The sequence below is a fragment of the Cetorhinus maximus genome, chromosome 4 (assembly GCF_964194155.1).
Source record: "Cetorhinus maximus chromosome 4, sCetMax3.hap1.1, whole genome shotgun sequence".
Classification (NCBI taxonomy): Eukaryota; Metazoa; Chordata; class Chondrichthyes; order Lamniformes; family Cetorhinidae; genus Cetorhinus; species Cetorhinus maximus.
The window spans coordinates 112,469,443-112,496,292 of NC_135882.1; the positions used below are offsets into that span (position 1 = coordinate 112,469,443).

The 26,850-nt window shown below is 40.5% G+C and overlaps 1 protein-coding gene across 1 annotated transcript in view; it reads left to right on the forward strand.

Annotated features, from left to right (window-relative positions):
* smchd1 (structural maintenance of chromosomes flexible hinge domain containing 1) overlaps positions 1 to 26,850 on the forward strand; it is a 211,842-nt gene that overhangs the window by 85,309 nt on the left and 99,683 nt on the right. Inside the window, exons 24-29 of the mRNA XM_078540635.1 lie at positions 3,457 to 3,591; positions 13,754 to 13,981; positions 15,201 to 15,349; positions 18,411 to 18,499; positions 20,216 to 20,334; positions 24,567 to 24,734. Coding sequence (XP_078396761.1) covers positions 3,457 to 3,591; positions 13,754 to 13,981; positions 15,201 to 15,349; positions 18,411 to 18,499; positions 20,216 to 20,334; positions 24,567 to 24,734 — 888 coding nt within the window. The remainder of the gene's footprint in view (positions 1 to 3,456; positions 3,592 to 13,753; positions 13,982 to 15,200; positions 15,350 to 18,410; positions 18,500 to 20,215; positions 20,335 to 24,566; positions 24,735 to 26,850) is intronic.

Genomic DNA, 26,850 nt, shown 5'->3' on the forward strand with positions numbered 1-26,850 from the left:
AGTAATTGAAAATGCTACAAAATGTAGTGTTTACAAAAGGATTTGAACTTAGTTATTATGAGAAAAACCATGCAATTCGAAAAAGTAGAATTTGATATCTTAGAAATGCAGTAAGCTGAGTTGTCATCTGCAGATACCCAAGCATAATGCAACGGAATATAAACACAGCCAGCCCATCAGCATAAGCAAGGTGAAATTTGTTGAAATTGGTATGTTCATCTGCTTTAACTATATCTTGGCTTGTTCAAGAAAAACAAACCAAATTCAGAACGGCAACTAATTTACAGTAGTTGAAATTGTATGGTTTGTACTTTGGATTTTGCTGCTCCATCAAATGATTAAAAAGAATGCACTGCCTTGCTATTCCAGGATGCTGATGCTAAATCTATTCTCTGCAACCCCATTTACAGAAAGACACTGTTGGATTCAGAGTCAAATTAGAGAGAAAAGGTTAATTTATTCTTTCATGGGATGTGGCAAGACCAGCATTTGTTGCCCATCCCTAATTGCCCTTGAAACGAGTGGCTAGCTAAGCCATTTCACACAGCAGTTAAGAGTATAATCCACATTGCTGTGGATCTGGAGTCATGTGTAGACCAGACCGGGTTAGGATTGCAGCTTTCCTTCTCTAAAAGGAAAAAAAAACAGATGAGTTTTAACAACAATCGATGATGGTTGTCATGGTCACCATTACTGAGACTAGATTTCAATTCCAGTTTTATTGAATTCAAATTCCACCAGCATTAGCCAAGGCATATGGATTACTCGTCCAGTGACATCACCACTACACCACCATCTCCCCCTGTTGCTAGAATAAGCAATTGCTTTGTCCTGTAGCTTGCTGTTTTTGGCGTGTTTTATGAGAACACTACATATGGTATACCTGGCAATCTATTGGTGAGTAGCATAAGACTGTAGTAGCTATTTATGTAATTTGTGCACTTGCTTCAAAAATGTCATTAGAGTTACATTAATCTATCTAACCAACTTAACACACTAAAACGTAGGTAAAATGATTTGTTATTTTTGACTTGCAGGTTTTGAGGACTTTTGATTCTGACACAAATTTGAAATTCTTGTAAATTTAGCTTGTAGACTAGCTGATTTGTTTTGACTTTATCAGATGTTTGATTGCTTGATGAATTACCCTGTTGAACATTTGGGCCAATCTAGGCAGTTCTCAGGAAAGATGTATACCCAAAGCAGAACTTTTTCTTATCTAGTTCGCCTTCTGCCATCCTGGTAGTTGCATGATTATAATGGAGTTGTTGACTAATCAGGCAATCAATCCCTCTCAATTCATTTCCAGCACACTCAAACATGAACAGAGGAAAACCTACAGTGGTAGAATGTTTTGGAAACTGTAGCTCCAGTTTTACCTGGATGCTGCCAAGAATGCTGCACTTGCCATATGTTAGATCTCAGACTACTTGTACTATGTCCCAAATGTTATTTTCTGATACAGATCTATCTAATTTGCTTTTGAATTGATCGATTCTATCCACTTCCACCATCTTACTAGGGGAGTCTGTTTCACAGTTTTACCACTAGCTGACTGAAATAATGGCTCAAATGTCCCAAGCAGTGGCAGTGATGAGCAGATTGCCGCTGCACTCAGCTTCCCTCAACTCGACACTGCTGCACATTTCTCCCGGATCTTTCGATTCCTGCTGTCAAAGAAGTGCACAGCGTCCCTCAGGGAACACCCTTGGAGCGGAATAGAGGCGGGGGGAAGGCAAGACACGTCCACTTTTTACTGCACTAGTTGCCATATGGCAAGTTTAAAGGTCCAGTCTTTGAATGTTAGTGAGTTGGGAGGATGGTGAGGTGGTAGGTGGGTGAGTAGGTAGTTTGATCGGCGTAGTCTGGTTGGGGGGGTGGTGGTTGCCGGAGTGCGGAGTAGAAGTCTGCCCAGGGTTTTAGTCAGGTGGTCAGGGGTATCACAGAATTGTTACGGTGTAGAAAGAGGCCATTTGGTCCATCGTGTCTGCACTGGCTCTCTGAGCATTTAACTTGGTGTCAATCTCTTGCCTTTTCCTCGTAATGGGTAGTGGGGTGACCAGGGCGGGAGCAGAGAGGGGCGGGTAGATGGGTTGGGGGGTCCGGGGTGGTAGTCAGATCTGGGGGTTGATTGGAGGTTCAGTCCTGGAGTTACCCAGGTGTTAGACCAGTTTTTTAATTTGTCTAACATTACCTGGGTAACTATTCAGGTAGGTATTGCGGAACTATCCGAAGTCTCCAAGTCTTAACTCAGAATCAGAGATATTCACTGATGGTCCTGGGCAACAAGGGAATTGTCTATCAGAAGTTTAAATTTCCTGGGCAATTCCCACAAAGGTCCGCATATTAGGACTCCCACAGGGTCCCAATGGCATCTTCATTTGTATGTCCAGTCTCCGATGATACGGGGACGGGAAGACTTGGCCCAATGTTTCTGCAGATTACTTTTAGATTCCTTGCCTGTGCCCCATGCTCAGGCCACCGATCATGTCCTCTGATTCTAATATTTTGTGCAAAGTGAAGCAGCTTGTTAAGCTCTATTTTATCTAGTTCCTTTTAAGATCCAGGCATCTTCTTTTATAGGAGGGTGTAGGAGTGGGGATAATTGAGCATGGAATTTATCTAATATTGAATTAATAAAAAGTAAATTGATTAAAAAAAAATAAAAATCTTGAAGAAACAGTGGGTTTGAAGAAAAAAATGAAGGAAAACAGTGAAAGATAGAGGTGCATAGATTGGCATTATAAAAGTAATCTGACAAAAAAAAACACTTCAGACATCCAAACAGCCAGATTTAAGTTGCTTGAATTTGATTGTGTAAGCTGAAACTTCAGTGAAAGGGAAGGGAAGCTACCCAAAGACCTGGGATTCATGTCATTTTAATGATCTGGTTGAATTTTGTTTCTTGTGACCTATTTTACAGATCCATCTATTCAAAGTGCAGAAAGTTAGTGCTAAGAAATTGAATTTTAAAATTTTGGACACCAAGTTCCTGTTTAATACATAGCATGGTTGCAAATGGCTATTGATGCGAAATCAATTGTTAATCTTAAATTGGTAGATTTTTGTTAACCACCAAGGTATTAAGGAATGTGGAGTTCTGTCGCATATGGGCCATAATCTCATTGAAGGACTCAGCACAGGCTTGAGGAGCTAAATGACCAACTCCTATTCCTGTGTTCCAGTTAGTTCTGAACTAGGGCACATTCCTATTGTAGGTTCAAACTTCGATTTAAGATACTGAGTTGAGTCATTTTACTTCAGTGCAAAACAGACGGTTCCATCACCCTGAAGTTAGTTTGAACTATGAACCTATAAGAGAAGGCTAATAATATAATTACTGCCTAATTAGTTAATTGAGCTTGCGCTCCATACCCCAACTCTCTTACATTAGCTTGCCCAGTCCTTATTTTGCCTTTATTACCATGTAATTGTTTGCATCTTGTTTCTTTTCAGTTTCTTGGTGCCCCAAATTTGCCTGTGTATACAGTGGATTGTAGTAACACTGGTTCAGGAATCTTAACTGGCCCTGTGATACATGTCCAAAATATCAAGAAGGACCAAACGTTGAAAGCAAGGATTGAGATATCGGTAAGAATTTCTTTTGGTGATTTATTGGAAGTTGTCTCTAATTACAGGTACTAGTTTGAAACATTAGTATCAATGTTTGTTTGTCATCCGGTTGACTGTTTAAAGCCAAGTTAATGAGTTGTTTATATCCATGGTATGACTAGCTGTTCTTCTGGTTGTTTTTTTTCTCCTGTTGCATTTGGGTTGTTGTCAGTTAAGGGCAGTATATATTTAAGTTTACTAAGGAGACCAGTTTTGCAAAGGAACTAGTGTTGAGTGAAGGACCAGGAGAATGTGGATAAAAGCAAAATATTGTGGATGCTGGAAATCTGAAATAAAAACAAAATTCTGGAAAAACTCAGCAGGTCTGACAGCAACTGTGGAGAGAGAAACAGTTAAATTTTTGAGTCCATATGAAGCATAGTTGACATAAATTATACTTGGGATTATTTGGAAGTTTATGTGTTTGATTTAATTAAGTCTGTAAGGGAAATAGTTAGCTATGTGAGGAAAGACAAATGAAGTTTGTGATGTGCATTATCTATGTGGTATTGAATGCTTAATGTGATTGTATACAGTAAGTGTCAGGCTGTTTCTGCTCAAGTTGAAGTTGAAGATTGAGTATCCCAGATAGTCCTAATTCTCAATCACATACAGAAGATAGAAGGGTTTCGGGTGCACATACTCCAGGATTATTTCCCCATGTGGAACACCTGCCAGTTAAGGGTAAAGATGTATGGGAACCCCATCACCTGCAAGCTACCCTCTAAGTCACATATCATCCTGACTTAGCATGTATATTGCTGTTCCTTTATCGAAGCTGAATCAAAATCATTTTGGAGCAGCTTTAGCACATGAGGGCGGTAGTGAGAAGTGATTGAGAAGCATTGTGGGAGAAGTCAGTGCAGTCACCGCAACTCAGAAGGGGATTGAGGAGAAGGACCCTTGCACTCAACAGGAGGAAGAGCATCCAACAGAGGGCAGTAGTGAGAAGTGACTGAGAAGCATTCTGGGAGAAGTCAGCGCAGTCACCGCAACTCAGAAGGGGATCGAGGAGGACCCACTATCAAAGAATGGAATAGCCCCAAACATTACATTGCTGTAGAGTTTCCATCCCTCCCTCCCTCCAAATCTAAAAAAAAAGACAGGGAAAGGCAGTATCTTCAAGAGTGCACCAGACCTGCGAGGGACACTCTTCTGAAAGTGGATTTTAAAAAAAGCAGCTGATTGGTGAGTAAATCCTGGTGAGTTTTTTTTTCAATCTATTTTTTAAGGGAGTGACTAGCTTAATCGAGAGGGACGTCATGGCAGGAGAACTCAGACCTGTGATATGCTCCTCCTGCAGGATTTGGGAAATGAGGGACGCTTCCAGCGTCCCTGGTGACCATGTGTGCGGAAGGTGTGTCCAAATGCAGCGTCTAGCTAACCGGATTTCGGAGCTGGAGCTGCCGGTGGATTCATTGTGGAGCATTCGCGATGCTGAGCAAGTCATGGATAGCACGTTTAGCGAGGTGGTCACACCGCAGGTGAAGATTACACAGGCAGAAATGGAATGGGTGACCATCAGGAACAGTAAAAGACTCAAGAAGGTAGTACAGGGAGTCCCCTGTGGTCATCCCCAACAGAACTAGCAAAAACCTTATTTATGTTAGCTAGGGACCTTGTTTCTTGACTAATTATACCTGTACAGTACTACTCTGTACTTTTTTTTAGCTCCTATCTCAGTATTAAGCAATGAATTACTTTAACACATATACTGCTTTGGATACTGTTGTACTGTTGGGGGGCCTCTCAGGGGAAAGCAGCAACAGCAAAGTTCACGGCACCGTGGGTGGCTCTGCTGCTTAGAGGGGTGGGAAGAAAACAAGTGGCAGGGCTATAGTGATAGGGGATTCAATAGTTAGGGGCACAGACAGACGCTTCTGTGGCCGCAAATGTGAATCAAGGATGGTATGTTGCCTCCCTGGTGCCAGGGTCCAGGATATCATGGAGCGGCTGCAGGACACTCTGGGGACGGAAGGTAAACAGCCAGTGGTCGTGGTACACATTGGTACCAACGACATAGGTAAACTAAGGGATGAGGCCCTGCAAGCTCAGTACAGGGAGTTAGGAGATAAATTAAAATACAGGACCTCAAATGTAGTAATCTCAGGATTACTCCCAGTTCCCCGTGCTAGCAAGAGCAGGAATAAGAGGATAGACCAAATGAACACGTGGGTGGAGAGATGGTGTAGCCGGGAGGGATTCAGATTCTTGAGGCACTGGGACCGGTTCTGGGGAAGGTGGGACCTGTACAAACCGGACGGGCTGCACCCAGGCAGAGCTGGGACAGGTGTCCTTGCGGGGGCTTTTGCTAGTTCTGTTGGGGAGTATTTAAACTAGTGTGGCAGGGGGATGGGATCCCAGGAGTAGGATCAGATAGGTCAGATTCAGATCAGAAAAATGGTGGTAGAACATTTGCTAGGGACGTTGTGATAGACATGGAGTTACAGGAGAAGCAAAGTTTTAAAAGTGTCCAGCAAGGGAAATTGACATGGTTAAACTGTTTATACTTCAATGCAAGGAGTATTACAAACAAGGTAGATGAGTTAAGGGCACAGATAGACACATGGCAGCAGGATGTCATTGCTATAACGGAGATCTGGCTAAAGGAGGGACAAAACTGGCAGCTTAATATCCCTGGTTATAGAGTCTTCAGACATGATAGAGTAGGAGACAAAAAAAGGAGGAGGGGTAGCACTAATGGTTAAAGAATCAATTCCAGCTGTGAGAAGGGATGATATACTAAATGAGTCAACAAACGAGGCTTTATGGATTGATCTTAGAAATAGAAAAGGGGCAGTCACACTACTGGGAGTAAAATACAGACCCCCAAATATTGAAAGGGAGATAGAAGAACAAATATGTAGGCAAATTTCTGCTTGTAAGAACAAGAGGGCAATAATAGTAGGAGACTTCAATTATTCTAATATCAACTGGGATTCAAACAATATAAGGGGCACTCAGGGAGAAAAATTCATGCAGTGTGTCCAGGAAAATTTTTTCAACCAATTAGTGACAACCCCAACGAGCGGAGATGCAATTCTAGACCTAGTCTTGGGGAACGAAGAAGGGCAAGTGGGTGAAGTGACAGTTGGCAACCATATCGGGGACAGTGATCACAATTCAGTTAGATTTAGCATTACCGTGGAAAAGGACAGAGAGAAGGTAGGAGTAAAAGTCTTGAACTGGGGGAAGGCAAATTTTGCAGAAATGAGAAGGGACTTGGCTAAGGTGGACTTGACAGCACTGCTGGAGGATAAAACAGTGGAAAACCAGTGGGAAGCACTAAAAAGCGAGATCCTAATTGTACAAAGTAGACATGTCCCCTACAAAAATAAGAGTCGTACTGCCAAATCTAGACCCCTCTGGTTGTCTAGAGGAATACAGGGGAAGACCAAACAGGAAAAGAAAGCGTACGAAATGCACAAAGAACTAAGCTCTGCAGATAGCCTAGATGAATATAGGAAGTGCAGGGACGAAGTAAAAAAGGAAATAAGGAAATCAAAGAGAGGGCATGAAAAAAGATTAGCAAGTAAAGTTAAAGATAACCCAAAGATGTTTTATCAATATATTAATGCTAAAAGGTTAGTTAAGGAAAAAGTGGGACCTATCAGAGATGAAGATGGAAACTTGTGTGTAGATGCAGAGGCTGTGGGAAGGGTTTTGAATGAATATTTTGTCTCTGTATATACAAAGGAAAGGGAGAATGTCGATATAGTAGTCCAGGAGGAACGCTGCGAGATATTGGACGGAATAGTCATAAAGAGAGAGGAAGTACTTGAAGGGTTGAAATCCTTGAAAGTTGATAAGTCACCAGGGCCAGATGGATTGTTTCCGAGGCTGCTGAAGGAAGCCAGGGAGGAGATAGCAGATGCTCTGAGGATGATTTTCCAATCTTCACTAGACAGGGGAGGTACCAGAGGACTGGAGAAATGCAAACATAGTTCCATTGTTTAAAAAGGAATCAAAGGAAATGCCAAACAATTATAGGCCAGTTAGTCTTACGTTGGTGGTGAGCAAATTAGCAGAATCAATCCTGAGATAGGATTAACTGCCATGTGGAAAGGCATGGACTTTGATCAAGGAAGGTCTTGCCTCACAAATTTGATTGAATTCTTTGAGTAAGTGACAAGAAGGGTTGATGAAGGTAGTGCAGTGGATGTTGTGTACATGGATTTTAGCAAGGTATTTGACAAGGTCCCACATGGCAGATTGGTCAGCAAAGTAAAAGCCCATGGGATTCAGGGTAATGTGGCAAACTGGATAAACGGTTGGCTTTGTAACAGGAAACATAGCGTAATGGTCGATGGATGCCCTTGCGAATGGCAAGTTGTCTCAAGTGGTGTTGGGACCCTTGCTGTTTGTGTTATATAGTAACGATTTGGACGTGAAGGTGGGGGGCACAATTGGGAAATTTGCAGATGACACAAAGATTGGCCGAGTAGTGGATAGTGTAGAGGATAGCCATAATCTCCAAAACAGTATAGATGGGGTTGGTGGAGTGGGCAGTAAAGTGGCAGATGGATTTTAACATAGAGAAGTGTGAGGTCATACATTTAGGGAGGTCAAACAATTATAGGGATTACACAATAGATGGGAATATACTAAGAGGTAAAAACAAAAAGCTAAAAGCTACTGCGGATGCTGGAAATCCAAAACAAAACAAAAACAGAATTACCTGGAAAAACTCAGCAAGTCTGGCAGCATCGGCGGAGAAGAAATCAGTCAACGTTTCGAGCCCTCATGGCCCTTCGGCAGAACTGCAGCATAGTTTCAACAAGGGAGAAATATAAATTGGTTTAAGGTGGGTGGGGGGGGGTGCGGGGGAAGAGACACATTGAGGGTGTGGTGTGAGCAGATAATGATCAAAAGATGTCACAGACAAAAGGGTCAAAGAGGTGTTGAAGGTGGTGGTCTTTGTCTGAGAAAAGTGCTAATTAAGAATGGAAAACAGGATATTCAAAGTACAGCTCTAGTGGGGGTGGGGTGGAAAGACTAAAGGTTTTAGTTTTAGATTTAAAAATAATGGAAATAGGTGGGGAAAGAAGAATCTATATAAATTATTGAAAAAAAAAAGCGGGTGGGGGGGGGGGGAAAGAAACGGGGTGGGGATGGGGGGAGGGGGAGTTTAAGATCTAAAGTTGTTGAATTCAATATTCAGCCCAGAGGGCTGTAAAGTGCCTAGTCGGAAGATGAGGTGCTGTTCCTCCAGTTTGCGTTGGGCTTCACTGGAACAATGCAGCAAGCCAAGGACAGACATGTTGGCAAGAGAACAGGGTGGAGTGTTAAAATGGCAAGCGACAGGGAGGTTTGGGTCTTTCTTGCGGACAGACCGCAGGTGTTCCGCAAAACGGTCGCCCAGTTTGCGTTTGGTCTCTCCAATGTAGAGGAGACCGCATTGGGAGCAACGAATGCAGTAGACTAAGTTAGGGGAAATGCAAGTGAAATGCTGCTTCACTTGAAAGGAGTGTTTGGGCCCTTGGACGGTGAGGAGAGAGGAAGTGAAGTGGCAGGTGTTGCATCTTCTGCGTGGGCATGGGGAGGTGCCATAAGTGGGGGTTGAGGAGTAGGGGGTGATGGAGGAGTGGACCAGGGTGTCCCGGAGGGAACGATCCCTACGGAATGCCGTCAAGGGGGGTGAAGGGAAGATGTGTTTGGTGGTGGCATCATGCTGGAGTTGGCGGAAATGGCGGAGGATGATCCTTTGAATGCGGAGGCTGGTGGGGTGATAAGTGAGGACAAGGGGGACCCTATCATGTTTCTGGGAAGGAGGAGAAGGCGTGAGGGAGGATGCGCGGGATATGGGCCGGACACGGTTGAGGGCCCTGTCAACGACCGTGGATGGAAAACCTCGGTTAAGGAAGAAGGAGGACATGTCAGAGGAGCTGTTTTTGAAGGTAGCGTCATCAGAACAGATGCGACGGAGGCGAAGGAACTGAGAGAATGGGATGGAGTCTTTACAGGAAGCGGGGTGTGAGGAGCTGTAGTCGAGGTAGCTGTGGGAGTCGGTAGGCTTGTAATGGATATTGGTGGACAGTCTATCATCAGAAATTGAGACAGAGAGGTCAAGGAAGGGAAGAGAAGTGTCAGAGATGGACCATGTGAAGATGATGGAGGGGTGGAGATTGGAAGCAAAATTAATAAATTTTTCCAGGTCCCGACGAGAGCATGAAGCAGCACCGAAGTAATCATCGATGTACCGGAGAAAGAGTTGTGGGAGGGGGCCGGAGTAGGACTGGAACAAGGAATGTTCCACATATACTAAGAGGGGTAGATGAAGTGAGAGATATTGTTATACAAGTACACAGGTCCCTGAAGGCAGCAGTTCAAGAAGGCAAAGTTGTAAAGAAGGCATATGGAATGCTCTCCTTCATTGGCAGAGGTATAGAATATAAAAGTAAAGATATAATGTTGGAATTGTATAAAACACAGGTGAGGCCACAACTGGAGTATTGTGTGCAGTTCTGGTCACCACATTACAGGAAAGATGTAATAGCTCTGGAGAGAGTGCAGAGGAGGTTTACAAGAATGTTGCCAGGGTTAGAAAAGTGTAGCTACGAGGAGAGATTGGATAGGTTGGATAGAACAAAGAAGGCTGAGAGGTGACTTGATTGAGGTGTACAAAATTGAGGGGAACAGATAGAGTGGACAGGATAAAATTGTTTCCCTTGGTGGAGAATTCTAGAATCAGGGGACATAGATTCAAGATAAGTGGCAGAAGGTGTAGGGGGTACATGAGGTGGATAGTTGGTGTCTGGAATTCGCTGCCCAAGTTGGTGGTAGAGGCAGAAACTCTAAATTCTTTTTAAAAAGTACCTGGATCTGCACCTTAAGTGCTGTAAGCTGCAGGGCTATGGGCCGGGTGCAGGAAAGTGGGATTAGAAAGGGCACCTGGGTGTCCTCGGGCTGGCCTGGACAAGATAGGCCAAATGACCTCCTTCTGTGCTGTAACTTTTCTATGGTTCTATGGAAAGAAGGCACACCACCTCCACCACAAGAAAAGCTAAGAATCAATAATAAATGCTGGCAGTGCCAGTGAGCTTGCATCCCAAACTGAGTGACCATCCATTGGGGTAGGATGAGGGCACAAGAGGGAATGCAGAAAATCAACTGATATTGTGGAATTGACAAGGTATTTCATTCTGAATACCTTTAAAAAAATAACAACTGTGCAACCATGACTGAATTAATGTCAAAGTGAGGCAAGTGGTTGTCAAAGAGGGAAATGTAATGTGTGGAAACACAATAGTAGTGATAGGGAATTTCAAAGTTAAGGAATTGATGGATGCTTCTGAAGATGCAAAATAATGGTACATTGCCAACCAAGTGCAAGGACAGCAGATATAATTGAGTATAATTGAAAAAAAATGATTTGAATAAAGCATGGCTTCAACTCACTTTCTGTCTCCAATGAAATAGGAAGTAATAAATTTGATATCTTGCAAATGGGAGTTTCAGGAATTAGGTGGGAAAAAGCAAGAAATCAATAACAATAGTCACTATTATTCCTAATACCACATGCTGATGAAAAGCAAGAAAAGGGAAATAACTGCATGTTTGAAGAGGTGTGTCGAAGAGGAAACTTGTAATTTCTGTGGAATTGAGACTAGCTTTAGGAACAAAAATCTATTTTTACTAAGTAGACTGGCGTTACCTGAATACAGCTGGGACTAAATCCTTGTTGGTTTAGTAACTGGTGCTTGGGGGGGGATTTTACGTGAATGTGTTTGGGGAATGGAAAAAAAGCAAAGAAATTAAGAAAAGGATAAAGATAAACAGGGAAGTAATGAAGAAAATACCAAATGGAAGATGAATTAAAAATGTATTGCAGCCAGAATTGAATGATACATATGTAACTGTACAGGCATCTGCATTCCAACAAAAAAAATAGGGAATTAGAAGCATTAGCAACTGGAAAAGTATGATTATTAATGACTAATCGCTTGACCTGACCCAGAACTGGAAACTCCATATTCCTGGTTATACATTATGAAAGGAAGTGAGGGAAAAGGGGTGAGATGATAGAGTATTAAGGGATTCTATCAACATTGGAATGCAAGAAGATTCTAAGTTTTGCATTGAAACAATCCATGTGGATAGAATTAAATAATAGAAAATCATACAATTCTCAATGTGCAGGCTATCAAATCATAATGATGAGATTCAGATTTGTAGTTATTTCCAAGAGTAACAAAGAATAATATTGCCTGTGGTCCTTCCAGGAGAGTATGAAGTTCAACTTCATTAGGGTTCAGGAATATTTGTAAGTTTGTTTTTGATTTAGTTAAGCCTGTAAGGGAAGATATTTGTTAACTATGTCGGGGGAAACAAATGAAGTTTGTGATGTGCGTTATTTATGCAGTACTGAATGTTTCAGTATGGACTAAACCCTGAATGACACCACTGGTTACTTTCAGACTGGCAGGAAGTATACATTCACCAGCCAATGCCCTTTGCCAATTTTGAATTAATGCTGCCACTGCCCCTTTAATCTCATGGATTTTGATTTTACTAATATATTTGATATGTTATCAAATGCTTTTTGAATATGCATCAGGTGCACTACTTTCACCAACCCTCTTAATTACTTCAAAGCATATAATTAATTAGTCAAATACTATTTGTTAACAAATCTACTCTGGCTGAGATTTATTAACCCTTATTTTGCCAAGTGACAATTACTTAGCCTTGGATTATTGTCTTGAAAAAGATTCTTTACCATCGACATTGGGCTGTTTGGTCCTGGGTTTACCTTCTCCACTTTTTGGAATGGGGTGTAGCAATTTGAGATAATAAGTAGAAAATGCTGAAGAGAACAGTAAAGGAAATGATTCTCGGGGAAAGAAATAACTGAAATCAAAGTTTTGCCTCTTGTTTTGGATGGTCATTGGGCACTAATGATATACAGCCTACCAATTGAAGGAAGTCCGAGAAGATGGCCAAGACTCTAACTATAATTTTTCAATTCCCCTTGGATATCCAAATTTTGAGTATTGCTGAAAAAAGACATTTTATCAAAGCTTTTTTCCTTGCACTCATCAGGACGATCGTAAGAATACCAATGTCAGGGGAAGCAACAAGTTTATACTGTCTGAGAAGAAAGTGCTGATTGATTGGTAATTGGACTGTCATTGATGGAGGCATTGCCATGGAGAATGCACCAGTTAATTGTGACTGATGGTTAACTGCCAAGCATTGTTTGAAATTTAAACTAGGCAGCTTGACTCTGGTCAGAGCATTGCCCTTAGAACTGAAGCAGCGAATGGCTATCAGTTATTTTGTTTATCTGAAACAGGCGCAATATGTGTGTATATGTTCTTTCTGTCTGCAAAGAACGGGGTCCTGTGTATTAATATATGTAGCTTCCAGTCCACGTAAATGCGCCACACTGTACATTAACACTCTTAGCTTAGTTGTCAGCATAATTTCCCTTTCCTTGATGTACTAATTGAGAAATCTACCAGGCAGTTCTCTACCGCAAGCCTTCCTTCACTGGTCAGTCCATGTGTAAACAATGCTTGGCAGTTGACTGTCAGTCACCATTAACTGGTTCATTCTCCATGGCACACCTCTACTAATCAGAGTCCACTTGCCAACCAGTCAGCACTGTTTTCTCATAAAGTATAAAGTTGTCACTTCCTCTGACATTGGTATACTTGCGATTTCCTGATGAGTGCAAGGCTAAATGTCTTTTTTTCAGCAACACTTAAGCTCTGTACTACCAAATGACTATTTGATATCCAAATTGTTGGGACTGGAGGACAACCAGTATAACACCTCTGTTCATAAAAGGAGTGAATGATAAACTGGGAAAAGAGGCTAATGTCAGTTCAGTTGTTGCCATACTTTGTTTGAGATTTAAAATGTTTCCTTTGTCCTAATTGACAATCATTGCAATCAGTACAGTGGAGTTTTGCTAGTATGCATACTTGCATTATCCACTGGGGAGTTGTTGGGGACACTATTATGCTAACATAGATTCCACTATGTACAGAGTTTTGATTTAGTAATGTACTTTCAATTTATGCATTGCTAACAATTGAAAGTAGTTTTGTGATATTTTAAGAAATATATTAATTACACCAGGATGTTTTCTCTTCATCTAATTTTTCATAAATATTGTGTGGTTCTTAATGTGCAGAGCTGTAAAGATGTTTCAGCAGTGGAGAAGATAATTAAATTGCTCCCTAGCACTCAAGTTGCCAAGCTCCAGATCTTCAGCATAGATGGACAAAAAGCAATTCCTATCAAACATCAAGATGAAATTGACTGGATTGCTGGAGATGTTATTCATCATCTTATCTTTCGGATGTATGATGAGGGTGATCGGCAGATTGTTGTTAATTCATCTCTTGCTGAGAAAATTAAGGTAGACATTAGTTCCTTACTAACTTTTGCTAACAATCCCTTGCAAGGATTCTATTGTATTTTTAGTTTAAAATGCTACATTTATCTGAGAATTGTAGAAATCACAGCACAGGAGACCTTTTGGCCATTATGCCTGTGGCCGTTCTTATAGTTTCTTCATGTTCAGTTTTAAGACTGGAGGACTTGGCAGTTCATTTGACTAATCCCAGAAATTTAGTGGGTCAGATCTTCCAATCTGTAATGCCGTACGCATCAGTGCTGACTGTGGAGATGATTGCGTGCTTACCTTTTTGACCCTTCAAGCTGGGACCTCCATATGCCTGGGTTTCCTGGAAGTGTTTCCCTGCCTCATTTCATCATCTCTTCCCTGCCTACCTCATTCTTTGAATCTGTTGGTGATCACCTTTTGGGATTTATCTTTCAGAGACCTTTCCTCCTCATGTTGCAGCATGTGGTCTACTAGTCCTCAGTTTCAGCATTCATCTGCTGGGGGATTGTAGCTTTGATACTTCACATGATGCACCCTTTCTGGAAACTGGGGCTAAAGATATTTTAAATTATACATGTATACTACACACACAAGTAGCCCAGCTCCTCCTCCTACCATTGCTTTTTTATTCATTCACAGGATGTGGGTGTTGCTGGCTAGACCAGAATTTATTGCTCATCCTAATTGCCATTGAGAAGGTGGTGGTGAGCCACTGCCTTGAACCGCTGCAGTCTTGGTGTCAGCACACTCACCTGCTGTTGGGAAGGGAGTTCCAAGATTTTACCCAGCAACAGTGAATTGTACTGCTACTTTAAACTTAATTAATTTGAACTAATTCACACCCATTTGTATGGTCTTGCATCTATTCTGGCATGGTACCAAACCTGTTTCCTTATCACCTTCGCAAAAACAGAACCAAAAACGCACACTGTGTATCTGCTCTTTTTTTCCTATATCCTTTTTATATTTTTCCTGTTCAAAAACTTGACCAATTCTTTACATTCATAAAATGTCATTTTTTTTTATCTTTTGCTGGTTTTATTAGATTTTAATTTAGTTATGAATTTTCCTTAAATTAACAAAAAGGTCTTAGTGGGGATTTCAAATAAATGTGTTTTTTTTTTTGTTACCAGAAAATGAAATTCCACTATTAGAGGAACCCAGAACGGTTTACGTTTGTTTCTTTTCCCAAATGGCCTAATAATAATTTAGTTAAAATTCTTGATTTTAGGTTAACTGGACACCACGGATAAATAGAGAACATTTAATTCAAGGATTGTTGCCTGATGTAAAAGTACCATGCTCAGTTAAGGATGTGCGTTATTGTCAAGTCTCATACCAAGATGATCATGTTTCACTGGAAAGTGCATTTACAGTCAAGTAAGTGGAAAATTCTTTAATTTCTCATCTGTCTTCAGTTCTTTAATGTCAGGTCAGTTAAATGTACAATAGTAAAAACATAAAATCCTGGAATTACTCAGCTTGCAGCCTGGCAGCATCAGTTAGCATTTCAGGTTTGTGACCTTTTATCAGTTAAATGTACAGTTCAATTGTAAGCAATTGCAGGAATGAATGACGACCTTGGTATACAGTATAATATATGCATTAGATGCTTGAAATAAATTTGCATGATTGACATGCTGTTTTTGCCTTATGTAAAGGCTACTGTATGTAAAATTCAGTGATCTAAATTAGACACTCAGCTCCTCATTCAAATAATTTCGATGAAATGAGAAGAGTAGTTACTATGTCAATTTGTGAAGGAGATTCTATGTCGAAGTTCATTTACTAATGGATTCATCATTCATGTTTTCAACTTGCCCACAGTATACCTATTGCAAAATTCTGCAAGCATGAAGATCAATAGGCTTGAGGTCCATGGACATTACTTAATGTGGCACACTGTTAAATTGGAAAACCACATCTTTTTAACTTTGCAGTAGTTTTATTTTTAAAAACAAGTGTTCATTCCACATTTTTTTGGAGCTGTAACTTTTAAAATTCATAAGCAATCTGGTTGGATCTTGAAGTTCATTAATTGTGACACTGCTGCAATATTCAAACTAGATTTCACAGTGCAGTGCACAGTGTAAATAGATTATATAATAAAAAGTAATTCCTGTATTTATATAACACCTAATCAACATCATCCCAAAACATGGACTTCAAAGTCAACTTATTGAAAAGTGCAGTGGTTATGTAGCCAAACATAACCATTTTAAGCAGAGCAAGATCCCATAAACAGTAATGAGATGAATGAATAGACGCTCTGTTCTTTGCGATTTTAGAGGGAGAAACATCAACAGGGACCCTGGGAAAGCTTCTCTTCTTGAATATTACCATGGGCCAGGATTTTCAGCTCGGCGTGCAGGCGCACGCCCAAGTGTAAAATAGTGCGCAATGACGTCAGGCAAGCGCCCTGGCGTCATCACGCACTCGTGTGATATTTTGACTGGCGGGCGTGTGTGAAAGTTGGCAGCGTGCCTGCTGACAATTACAAGGGCTATTAAGCCTGTTAATCAGTTAATTAAATAGAATTTTTCCCTGCCTGTCCAACCTTACAGTTGGTGGGTGAGCAAATAGGCCAAGCAACCTTTGGATTTTTGAGGAAACCTCATCCACGGGCAGGATGAGGCTTCCAACGTTAATTAAAAATAAAATAAAAATTTTAACATTTCATTAATAACATGTCCCTGCTCTTGTGATAGTCATTTGAGGGGACATTTTCCTTTTCTTTTTGAGAGCTTTATTTTTAATGTGAAAAATCTTCAGCTCCCTGAGACAGCTGTATGACTTAAGGGAGCTTTCACTGAGCGCATTTGTGCACATGCACCAACTTCCGTGTTCGTCCTCCTCTGCACACCGCCCCCTGCATCCAGGAGGCACTGAGCATTTCACACCAGCGGGCGCGCAGCGTGAAATCACAGTCGGGGCCCGATCACAGACGGCAGACTGTTGCGCAGCTGCTCCCGGGCCTGCCCGCCGTGTTCACCCAACGAGAAGAAAATCCTCCCCATGAAGTCTTCATCCATCTGTGCCACCATACTAGGTGAAGGGAGGAGGCTTGCGTTGGTTTAAGGCCTTGCCTGAAGGACAGCAGTGCAGCACTCTCTCAATACTGCACTGATGTGGCAACCCAATTTGTGCATGAGTCATGGAGTCACCTGGGACCTGCAAACCTCTGACTGAGGCACTATTATTGGCAAATGAGCCAAACATGCAAGACTGATTTCCTGTATCAAAACCCAAGCGATCTTGTACAAACTGACATTGAACTAGGATGTTCAGTCTTTCTTGAGTATCTGGGATTTGTAGAAACAATATGGTAGCACTTCTTCAGACTCTAGGACCAGAATCTTTGGGTTGGCATGCGGAGGCGGGCCCTGCTCACCGACGAGTAAAATGACGTGCGGTGATGTCGGGCGTGCATCCTGATGTCACCCCGCGTCATTCTGATTTTCAGTTCGGCGGGCGCGCAACGGAGTTGGCTACATGCCCGCCGAACTGTCAAAGGCCTATTAAGGCCACTTAAATATCAATTAAAACACTTAATGGAGCTGCCCGTCCAACCTTAATGTTGGCGGGCAGGCGACCTTCACATTTTTCATGAAACCTCATCCATGGGCGGGATGAGGTTTCATGAAGTGTATAAAAATTGAATAAAAGTTTTTATTGAAGTTCATTGACATGTCCCAGCTCATGTGACACTGTCACATGAGGGGACATGTCTTAAAAAAAAATTTTTCTTCAGTTTTATTATCAATAATTTAAATAATCTCCCTGAGGCAGCTCGTGCATGCTCTAATTGGCCCGCCCACGTAAAATGGAGGCGCACAGCCGATTGCGGGTGGTGATCAGCTGCGCGCCCTCCCCTTCAGGCCCCCTGACGGAGAAAATTCTCCCCATGGCGTTTGAATTTTGTTCATTCTATCATGCAGCATTCTTTGATGCTGTGGAAGGTTGGCTTGTTAAAACATATTGTGTGGTGTGATTTTTGCAAAACTGCCATCTGTTTTTTGTACATATGCTGGAGTCATTTCAGAATGTTCCACTACTTCTCAAAATAAACAATGTGGAAATTTGAGAGGAAAATGTACAGCGAGATGAAATACTAAAAGCTAGAAATAAGGGAGAGAGATAAATAAGCAACAATATAATTGAGGTAGAAATATAGATACTAGCATGCAGAAATACTTTGTGGTCAGATCCTAAGGCTCATAATTTACCTTTACAAACCATATATATGGCATGAAACTTTAGTTAGGCCATCTTTAGCTGAATTACATAATTTTTGCTGAGAGAGTATATAATTTTCAGCTGTGGAATGGTGTTCTTAACCTGTTATAGTGGAATCTGCTATTGGCCTTGATTCTGAGCAGAAATGCAGTTAAGGAAATTTTAACTTTTCATGTGATATAGTGCAATTTGTAACATTTTTTAGGCCACAGCCAGATGAACCTAGACTTTTAAAATGTTCCTTGAAAGGATTAAGTACTGTTCAGATGGGCGAAGAGCTACAAGGAGAAATACGTAAGTTGTTTGTTTTGAAATTTATTTTTAATTACTATACTGATAATATTTTAACTGCTGATTCATTTTAAAATTTCCACATCTGAGTACTTGTGGGAGTTCTACTGGTACATCAGGTTAAAAACAGCTTGACTTCCAAACCAGGCTTTCTACTACCACCCTCCCCCTACCAACTTCTCTCCCCCCACCCCACCCCCCACCTTAAACCAGGTTATATTTCACCCATCTCCTAACTTTACTCAGTTCTGCTGAAGGGTCATGAGGACTCGAAACGTCAACTCTTTTCTTCTCCGCCGATGCTGCCAAACCTGCTGAGTTTTTCCAGGTAATTCTGTTTTTGTTTTGGATTTCCAGCATCCGCAGTAGTTTTTTGTTTTTATTTCTTTAATTGTAAGTGCATGCTAAAATAACTTGGTGTGCAGCATCCCAATTTCTTTGATTGTACTATAGAGCCATCTCATTAACCTCTTAATGTAAATATACCTATTCAGTTAAAATTGTAACGGATTGTTATAGTTCAAGATTGAAAATGAAGTGCAAACCTAAGCACAAGCATTTGGTTTTCTGAAGCCACCTTGACATCTGCCAGTTTTGCCATCTGTTTAATGTGAACTATTCATGTCCAAGAAATGGAGTTCAGATATGTTGAAGAATATTACAGAATTTCTTTACGGTTTTAGTAAGTGATATTTTGCACGCAAAATTAGGAATTACCCTCATTTCCTTGGTGGGGGGTGGGTGGTGGCCAGTGATAAGAGAAAATCGTTAGAAGCATTGGTGCTTTTTAAAAAAGTCACTATTTTGGTACGGTGATTTCACTTCATCTGTTAAATGTAAAGGCTTGTTCACAGTCATGCCTCATGGCTTGGGTTTTTCTTCTGTTGCAGCTGCAGTGGTTGCACTCCAATTTTTCCAGCATGTAGTTCTTATACTTGCCATAAAGGCTTATCAGAAGTTTGTGTACTTTGGATTTGGAGGTTAACTGCATCCCCCTCTGATCAATATATGATTTATTTTTCACAATTTGGTATGAGGCTTCTGAGCTGTACCTTTTATTAGCTTGCTTCTGGTCAACTCATTTTTATCCTCCTTTGGATACAAGTCACTTTTTCATGTATTTGGTTATATTCCCTCTTACTCTATCGCTATAGTGTTTTTTTAACTACCCCTCTTGCTTTAAAAAGATATATTAGTTTCAATGCTCTTTTTGTTACTTGGGGCCTCATTGCTGCTTCCTTCAGTCAGAGTGGTTTAAATCAATTATTTTTATAGCATAAAAGCAAAGTACTACGGATACTGGAAATCTGAAAGAAAAACAGAAAAAAAGCATTTTATATTTTTATAGCATATTGAGGAAGATTACAGTGCATGATTTGAAGGGTGGTCTGCCTAGGTTTCCTTGTGGTTGACTCAGGCAAAATATACCAAGTCTAAGTAAGTTTTAATTTCTGCACATTATATGGTCGACACAACAAAATAAAAACTATACAATTTTGTTGAACTGTTCTTTGTTCTAGACCGGAGGCTGACAATTTTTCATAGCTGAGGAATTAGAAAAGATGATGAATTATGGAAAACTAGCAAATTTTGATTGTAACATAATACTGTACTCATTGATATTTTTATTATAACCACAAGGTTTTTTAAGACAGGTTGTGGATAAATTGTTAAAGTTCTTCCTAAATGTAAAATATTATATCGATTTTCATTTCTTAGATTCAACACTTACTGATCGTCATGGCAATCAGATTCAAACCCTAACATCCTCTTGTGTAAATTTATTGGGAATAGCTGGAGAAGGACTTGACAAGAGTAATCTGAAAATCACTTGGCAGGTACGCCACATAGTCATGATTCAAGAAACTTAGCACTCTGCCTTTTACTGGGAGCTATTGCTTTTAAACTGAATTAAGTTTGATGCTGCTTAATTCATTGCAAAATTTATTTCATGGCATAGCTGATTCTTCCTCGTTTTTTTCATGAACCATCGGTATCCATCATTCAGAGCAAGGGGAAGAAGGCAAAATATCACTACCCATTATTCAAAACAAGACTAGAGGTGGAGAGAGAGAGTCCTTTTTCAGAGTCCTGAGCATGCCATCATTGCAATATGTGTCTGCCCTGCTCTCTCACAAATGATGTTATCCAACCTTTCATCTTCTTTTAGCAGCAGTAGTTTTTTCACTGCTCTCTTCACAAAAAATGTTGACCCAGGTCTTCCATTCCCAGAGGGGGTGGGGGTTGTACCCCAGAAGATGCGCTGGGTGTCCCCTCAGAAGTCCAGGGAAGGACTGTGGGAATTGCCCGGGAAGTTTAAATTTCTGTTGGGCAGTTACCCTGCACCTGGAACCATTTGACACTCCAATATAAATCGGTGACTCTGGATGTTTCCGACTCTCCGAGCAGAATAGTTACCCGGGAGAGGTTAGAAGGAATAAAACCACATCTAAATCCTGGGTAGCTATTGTACTGACCACCACCCCCTGACTACTGCCCTATCCCCAACTACCTCTCCTGACCCATCCTTCCCACTTACCTTACACACTTACCTTCTCTTCTATCGAAGTGGCTGGGACCTTTAAACTTACCAGTTTACGGCAGCTAGTGTCATAAAAGGAGGGCATGGCTTCACTTCCCCCATTGATTCTGCACTGCACAGAAAAGACTCCAGGAGCTGCTACGCTGTACATGTCTCAGTAGGCCCGGGTGGAAGTCTGGACAAGAAATCCCAGAATAAGTTAAAAGGAGTGGAGTGGCAATCCGGCGGTGATTGCCACTCAATGGAAAATTTGGCCTGTTGGTTCGCATTTGTCTATTTGGAACAATCACGTAGAAAACTAAAGTAGTTTCACTTTACTTATAATTTCTAGGCAAGTACTCGTACATGTCTCACATATCCAATATTTTGGGTTGCCCTTTAAAAGTTGAAATGGAATTTCATTGGAGAGCAACTTTTTTTCCGTATCGAATTCTTCAGTTGGATCTATGTCAGGCACTACATCCTAGTAAAGCATGGTATTGGTTTTATTTCATTCATAAAAGCAGTTGCAAATGAACCACAACCAGTGACCTCAATTGTTGTCCTTTCCAGTTCCCTTTTCTAGGTTAATGTTGAATTTTCTTCCACGCTACCCTTTCAGGCAGTGCATTCTAAATAATAAAAACTTTAATGTGTTTTAAAAAAAAGCCTCTTCATCTCTCCCCTGGCTCTTGTGCCAATTACTTTAAATCTGCGTCTTCCGGTTACTGACCTTCCTTCAGTGGAAACTTTTTTTCCCTTATTTACTGTATTAACCCTTCATAATTTTGAACAGTTCTATTTGTTACAGACAGGAGGGGAACAGTTCAAGCAACACTTGTTGATAAACAGAAAGTGCTGGGAAAACTCAGCAGGTCTAACAGCATCTGTGGAGAGAAAAACAGTTAACTTTTCAAGTCCGTATGACTCTTCAGAACTGAAGAGAAGTAAAAATGTGGTGAAACTTATACTGTTATGGGGGAGAGGGTGGAACAGGTGAAGCTGTATAGAAGGCCAGCGAAAGGTGGGGGCAAAGGAGAGATTGACAAAGATGTTATGAACAAAAGGACAAACAGGTGTTAAAGGTAGTGGTAAGGGCTAAAGGAGGTGCTGATAGTGGCATTAAGGTAAGAAAGCAAAATGTGATAAAAGCAGGACAAGGGTAAGTACTCTGAAAAGAACAACACGAACAAGTGACAGGTGGCCCTTGTGGAGATGGGGGGGAAAGATTGAAAATATGATAAAAGGTGGGGATAAAACAATGAATAAAAATGAAGATAAATAAAAATAAGTGTATAAATAAACATTAAAAATAAAAATGAATATTGAAAAAAGGGATAAAAAAGGGGTGAGGATAAAGGAGAGTGTTCATGGTCTGAAGTTCTTGAATTCAATGTTAAGTTTTGCTTTTATGTAAACAGAAGGCGTTTTGAATTTTTTTTAGAATAAGCGGTGGCGTATTTCCCAAACCTCTTTTTTGTGTGATCCAATCTTACTAATAACCCGACAACAAACTCGAGCTAGGATTAACTCAGGAGGTTAGTTTACTTTTACACATTCAAAACCCATGAAAAGGAGTGTTCGCAATTTGCTATTCTGCATTCACACAGTAAAGGGAGCAATAGAGGAAAGGAGGTTTAAGTACAAGGACCACAGAAAAACTGATTATTGGTTCACATGAGTTCCAGAGTCCCAAAGTCAGAGTCCAATGAGAAAGCCTTTCATGTAACATTCGATGGTTGGCTGGCTAGAGACCAGTGTTGTAAGATTCACTTTTTCCGGTGGTGTTGACGTCGCAAGTTGAAGTTGGCATGCAGAGATTGTGTCAGTTCTGTAGGCGATAATACCAAATCTTTGAGTAGAATCGGGCTGGTGGTCCAACCTGGACTGAACTTGTTTCTGTTTGGCCTGCCAGTTGAATGTTAAACAGCAGACTGGCTGCATAGCTCAGGAAGGTAATATTAAACTGATCAAAAGGCCAGAGTCTTGAGTCATGTGACCCTCCTCCACAGTGACTTTATCAAAGGATGTTTATCTAGCATCTGGAATTTGGCTCTGTTTTCAGGACTGGTAATGTCTCAGCCATTTGTATTGAGAGTCTGATATTTGGGAAGCCATTATCTCAACAGACCCATAGACTCAGTAAGCAAGGTTGGCTTATTAAATGCAAATGGAATTCCTGTAGCTCCTCAGTGCAGTCCCAGGTGGTATGTTAAAAGCTCCAAAGGCATAACAAGGTGTGGCATTCCCTAAAATGAAGAAAATGCTTTTGTTCTGGAGATCGTTGGGGGATAATTTCCAGAGTCAACCATCTTAATTGTTGTGTTCAGCAGAAAAGTCCAGTTTAAAAATAAGAAATAGTAATAAGGATAAAGTTTTAAATATATACAGGGTTGGGTTTCTATTCCATGTTGGAGGAACCCAACATATTAAATTGGCCATTAGCCTTCATTGCTGTAAAATGAACAATTCCAGCTTCTCTGGTCTTTCCACATAACTAAAGTCCCTCATCTCTAATATCATTCCAGGAAATCTTCTCCTAGGCTACAACTTCCTATGGTTTGGTGCCCAGGTTTGGGCACTGTACTACAGCTGAGGCCTAACCAATGATTTATAAAGGTTTAGCATAACTTTCTTGCTTTTGTACTCTATGCCTCTGTTTATAAAGTCCAGAACCCTATGTGTTTTAAGAACCCTATCAACTTGTTTTGTCACCTTCAAAAATATATGTATGTGAACTTGTTAGCCTCTGTTCCTGCACCCTCTTTAAAATTGTAATATTTGGTTTTGTTGCCAAAATGCATCACTTCACACTTAATGCATTAAATTTCATCTGGCATGTGCCTTCCCACTTCTCCAGCCTGTGTCCTCCTGAAGCCTGCCATTATCTTTCTCAGTGGTTACTACATTTCCAAGTTTTTCTGTCAGTTGTAAACTTTGAAATTATTCCCTTTATACTCAAGTCCAGGACAGTAATATTTATCATGTGTAGCAGTCCTAATACCCCCTAGGAGATACCTTGTATACTTCCATCAGTCTGAACAATATGTCACCATTATCCTCTGCCTCATGTCTCTTAGACAGTTTTGTATCATGTTGCCCTTGCCCTTTGGTTTTGTCAATAAGTCTATTATGTGGTATTAGATCAAATGCTACATTTGATTAAAAGAAAATATGCTTGTTTTGTTATTGATTTAAAGTTTATATGACTGAGCAGCAGAAAATTTAGTTCGTAATGTACAAGTGATATGGGCATAAAAAATATTCAATCCTGTGAAATTAAAGCCTGTTCAGAGTATATGTTTATAATTATCCAATATTAATGCTTATTGAGTAGATGATGGATTAATTCTGTAGTAGTTTTGTTGAGAAGCTTTTAAAAAAGCACCTGTGTCCATACAAAGTTTGACTCTCATAGATGTATATAAAAGTATTTTACCTTAAATAGAAAGTAGATGTACTGAAAAAATAATTCATTGGCAGTGAAGTGAGAGACTTTGTGGAAATGAAAGATGCCATATAAATGCAAACTTTTTCATCTCTTCTTAGGAAAATGGCCTGTGTATGATTGCCCGGGGAATAAAGTTTATGCCTGGCGCCACTGGTCAAAAAGAACTTTGTTTTGCGTGGCGTGATTTTGTGGATTATGTAAGAATTCATCTGACTCCAGGACCCCCAACCCAAATTACCATCCCTGAATGGGGAAATACAGAAGAGGTAGGATTGAGCACTTAGATTATTTGAGTATTGGGATGCTTTTAAATCCTTTTATTTAGGCAAATGTCATTTTTGAAGTTGTTCACAAATACTATGAACCTGAGAGCAATTTTCTTGCCAGCAGTTGTATTATGTTTATCCAATAACCTGAGTTTGGCAGATTTGTAGAACTGATAACAATTAACTCATTATAGCCGTTTGGCAGTACAGAACTTAAGCATTGCTGAAAAAAATAGACATGCTATAGAAGCTCTTTGATTTGTAATCAGGACAGAATTGGCAAGAATACCAATTGTAAAGGGAACACCAATTTATACTGCATGAGAAGAGAGTGCTGATTGGTTGCCAAGTGGATTCTGATTGGTAGAGGCTCTATCATGGATAATGCACCAGGAAACAATTAACTGCCAAGCCTTTGTTTAAATTCAAACCAGGTAGGTCGAGATCAGAGTTGACCTGCCTGGTTTGAATTTAAACAAAAGTTTGGCAGTTATCTGTCCCCTGGTGCATTCTCCATGACAACGCCTCTACCAATCAGTCCATTTGCCAATCAATCAGCACTCCTCATGCAGTGTAAAGTATTGTTCCCTTTATAATTGGTATACTTGCCAATCTGTCCTAATGAGTGCAAGACAAAAAGCTTCGACAGCACGTCTCTCTTTTTAGCAATGACTTGTTGGAATTTGTTCCCATCGCTTGGCTACAAATCGGGTAAATTCCCTGATATGATGGCTTTAATTGAACAAGCTTAGTGCCTTGTGCTAGGATGCAGCATGATTTTAACTGGGTAAAATGCATATTATCTCCCCATGCTTAGCGGTCGCTAAGCGTTTGCTGTTCCTAGCCTATATTTCAGTTTCCTGCGGTTAGGTGAGTGTAATATGCCAGAGAAAATGTACCATCTAGAGAAAATGTACCTTGTATGATCTCATTACTACTTGATTGAAAACCTAGCTAACCCAAAATAAAGCTTTCAAAATACATTTTTTCATTTAATAATAAGTACGTACCATGAACTTTATAATAGAGGGAAATTATAAAACTTAATAGAATTCTTCTTCTCACTTAAAAGATCCGATTCTTACTCTTTCTTCCTCTTGCCTGATTCTCCAGTGCCAGCCCCTTCAGAAATACAGTTTTAAAGACAATGTTTTGTACATGAGAAACAGGAACAGGAGTAGGTCACATTCCCCACGAGCCTGTTTCGCCATTTGATAATATAACGGTTGATCAAATGTTGACCTCATCTCCACTTTTCTACCTACTCCCCCTAACTTTGACTTAAGCATGTGTCATGTATGTGTCTATCTCAGCTGTGAATATATTTAATGACTCTGCCTCCACAGTTCTCTGGGTAGAGAATGCCAAAGAATCACAATCCTTGAAGCAAAGAAATTCCTCCTCATCTGAGTCTCAAATGAGTGACTTCTTATTCTGAAACTATGCCACTTAGTTCTAGCTTTCCCCCACAACAGGAAACACCCTCTCAGCAACAACTTCGTTAAATCCCCCTCAGAATCTTATGTTTCAATAAGATCGCCTCTCATTCTTATAAATTCTAATGAATATAGGCCCAACCTGCTCAAACCTTCCTCATAAGACAAACCTCTTCATCCCAGGAATCAATCTATTAAACCTCTGAACTGCCTCTAATACAAGTATATCCCTCCTTAAATAAGGAGACCAAAACTCTGCACAATTCTCTGGCTGTGATCTCACCAATGTCCTTTCAGTTGTAGGAGGACTTTTCTACTTTTATACTTCAACCCCCTTGCAACAAAGGCATTCCATTTGCCTTCCTAATTACTTGCTGTACCTGCATGCTAACTGTTTTTGTGTATGAGGCCACCCACAGTCTTCTGTACCATAACATTTTGTAGTCTTTTGCCATTTAAATATTTCACGCTTCTGTTTTTCCTAACAAAATGGATACCCTCACATTTTTCCACGTTATATTCTGTCTGCCAAATTTTTACCCACTCACTTAACATGAGACTGTGTCCTCAGAACTTGCTTTCCCACTATCTTTCTTTAGTCAGCAAATTTAGCTACAATACACTCAATTCCTTCATCCAAGTCATTAACATAGATTGTAAATAGTTGAGGTCCCAGTACT